The sequence below is a fragment of the Otolemur garnettii genome, unplaced genomic scaffold (assembly GCF_000181295.1).
Source record: "Otolemur garnettii isolate 467f Iridium unplaced genomic scaffold, OtoGar3 scaffold00049, whole genome shotgun sequence".
Classification (NCBI taxonomy): Eukaryota; Metazoa; Chordata; class Mammalia; order Primates; family Galagidae; genus Otolemur; species Otolemur garnettii.
This window is the reverse complement of record NW_003852444.1, coordinates 1,370,316-1,373,572: the sequence shown is the minus strand read 5'-3', so window position 1 is coordinate 1,373,572 and position 3,257 is coordinate 1,370,316. Positions and strand designations below refer to the sequence as shown.

The 3,257-nt window shown below is 38.2% G+C and overlaps 1 protein-coding gene across 1 annotated transcript; it reads left to right on the top strand.

Moving 5' to 3' along the window:
- Window positions 1-223: 223 nt before the first annotated feature.
- LOC100962990 (olfactory receptor 2A12-like) lies at window positions 224-1,156 on the top strand. The gene is given in 1 exon segment (XM_012806257.1): window positions 224-1,156. A coding segment is annotated over 1 exon segment (933 nt).
- Window positions 1,157-3,257: the final 2,101 nt, after the last annotated feature.

Sequence of the window (3,257 nt, the reverse complement as noted above, 5' to 3'; positions counted from 1 at the left end):
AATTGTTAATATTAGTCAATAAATACAGTTTTTCTAATCTCTAAAAGCCAAATTTGCTAGTCAACCTCCAAGGACTTTAGGGTAGATGGACCTCCAAATACTGATTTGTGGCTTCTGGCATGAATTCACACTCTTTAATGAAATATCTTTTAATCCCCTTTTCTACCTTTCAGATGTGAAATTTCTGTCTTAAGTGCATGAAATATTTACCTGTCACAGTAACATGGAGAGCAATGAGACTCTGATCACAGAAGTCATTCTACTGGGATTCCAGGTTGATCCAGCCCTGGAGTTGTTCCTCTTTGGATTCTTCTTGTTATTCTACAGCTTCACCCTGGTGGGAAATGGGATTATCTTGGGGCTCATCTGCCTAGATTCCAGACTTCACACTCCCATGTACTTTTTTCTGTCACAGCTGGCCATCATTGACATGTCCTATGCCTCAAGCACAGTCCCTAAGATGTTAGCAAATCTTGTGATGCACAAAAAAATCATTTCCTTTGCTCCATGCATACTCCAGACCTTTTTATACTTGGCTTTTGCTGTTACAGAGTGTATGATTTTGGTGGTGATGTCATATGATCGGTATGTGGCCATCTGTCACCCCTTGCAATAGAGCCTCATCATGAGTTGGAGAGTGTGCACAGTGCTGGCCTCAGCTTGCTGGGTATTTAGCTTCCTCTTGGCTCTGGTCCATTTGGTGCTCATCCTAAGGCTGCCCTTCTGTGGGCCTCATGAAATCAAACACTTCTTCTGTGAGATCCTGTCCGTTCTTAAGCTGGCCTGTGCAGACACCAGGCTCAACCAAGTGGTCATCTTCACAGCCTATGTGTTCATCCTTGTGGGGCCACTCTGCCTGATTCTGGTCTCCTACTCACGCATCCTACTGGCCATCCTGAGTATCCAGTCAGGGAAGGGCCGCAGAAAGGCTTTCTCCACCTGCTCCACCCACCTCTGCATGGTGGGGCTCTTCTTAGGTGGTGCCATGATTGTGTACCTGGCACCCAGATCCAGCCATTCTCAAGAACAGAGGAAGATTCTATCATTGTTTTATAGCCTTTTCAACCCTATGCTGAACCCCCTCATCTACAGCCTGAGGAACACAGAGGTGAAAGGTGCCTTAAGGAGAATTCTTTGGAAACAGAGACCAATGTGAAAGATGGTTGTCATATCTTGATTGTTTGCACTTGTTCTCATGATCCTGGGTCTTTTTGAATTCTTTAATTTACTAAACCCAATGCTCTTTATCTTTGGATTTCTTATAAAATAAGAAAATAATTTCTTTTTCAGTTTAAGTCATAGATACTAAAACTAAGATAAATACACAAAACAGAAAATCATAGTCTAACTCAACTCCTGAATTCAACACAGATTATTAAAGGGAGCATAGCAAAATGAAATAAGAATGTATTATGATAGCATTATTTATATCCCCAAAATACAAGAGTTGTTTAACATCAAAACAAACAATGAAAATAATTTGCAACATTAACAAATCAAAGCATACACATCGTAGGACCATCTCAGTAGATATTAAAAAGTGTTTGATAAAGTTAAACATTGATTCCGGATAAATGCTTTACAACCTAATACAACAGAAAGCTTTTTAGGAAGAATTTACGAACAAAACAAAGCAAAGATATTATACTTAGTGGTGAAATTTTAGGATCTTTCCTTTTAACATAAAGAAAAGAACAATAATGTACAACAAAATCACTTGTTTTGTTGATTTCACTTTTTCCTAGAGATTCTAACTGGTATACTTACACAAAAGAACAAATACACACTGATGTGCATACCCATTTGATAAGGAAGAAGCAAGTTGTAATTATATGCAAATTACATGATTGTACATGTAAGAAATCTCAAAGAAGTTTCTGATATATTATTGAAGGTATAAGAAATTTAACAAAGTCACTTCCTAAAATCAATATGAAAATACATTACTCTTTTTTTTTTTTTTTTTTTTTTTTTTGAGAGAGAGAGTCTCATTCTGTTACCCCAGGATAGAGTGCTATAGCAGCACAGCTCACAGCAACCTCAAACTCTTGGGCTCAAGTGATCCTCTTTCCTCAGCCTCCTGAGTAGCTGGGATTTTAGTTGACTGCCACAACACTCAGCTAGTTTTTTTTATTTTACTAGAGACAGGGTCTTGCTCTTGCTCAGGCTGGTCTGCAACATCTGAAATCAAGCAATACACCAACCTCAGCCTCCCATTGTGCTAGGATTCCTGGTGTGAGCCACCATAGTCAGAAAATATATTCCATTTTAATAGCAATAGCAAACAATTAAAATAACATTTTATAAAATGCTGTCATCCACAAAAGGTATTAATTCTGGAATGCTTAAAAATAATTCTGACACAGGCTGTTCAAAAAATCTAAAGGGACAAATAGAAATATTCATTGAGAGATTGTGGTGACTAAATAAACAGATATACAATGTGAGATATCCCAGATTTTTGATTTAAAAATATAATATAAAAAGTTCACTCTCCTCAAACTGAGTAATGAGTATAACACAATCCAAATTAATATCCTACAACATTCAAGCAGAGTATATTCAGTAGGTAATAAGCTAATTCTAAAATGCAAAAGGCCAAAGCCAGCCCCAATATTTTTAAAAGAGAAAAAGTACAAATGGGAAGATTTCATGCCCTAATCAAAAAACCTTATGCAGTGTTAATAGATAGAGCAGTGTGGTATACACACAGGGATGAAACACTAAACAGACTACACAGAATTAAAAGCATAGAAGCAATTGACTCCTTTACTAACACTTGCTCTAGGATAGGCGTGGCCTTGCAGATAATTTGATAAAGAAAGAAGCAAAAGAATATTCTTTTTTTGTCTTTCTTCCTTTTATCAAGAAGAAATTCCTTTCCAGAACAACTCTTTCTTTCTCAGCAAGTTTTTCCTTGTATTCCATTAGCCTACCTTGAGTCAAATGGACATCCCTAAACCACTTACTGACAAGAAGATGAAATTGAATGCCTGCTTTAGGTCAACCATGGTTTAATCCCCTGTGGCTCAGAGTGAGGACCACTTCCTCTTTACTTCCTAAGGCAGTGGTTCTCAACCTTCCTAATGGTGCAGCCCCTTAATAGACTTCCTGTGGGCCACAACCCATAGGTTGAGAACTGCTGCCCTAGGGCCTTTGGACAATCAGCACAGTATCAGTAAAGAAGTGGGCAATGTCCATAGGGCAGACAACTGGCTGATCTACCAGCTGGTTGGAGTTCTGAAGCAAGCCTTCTC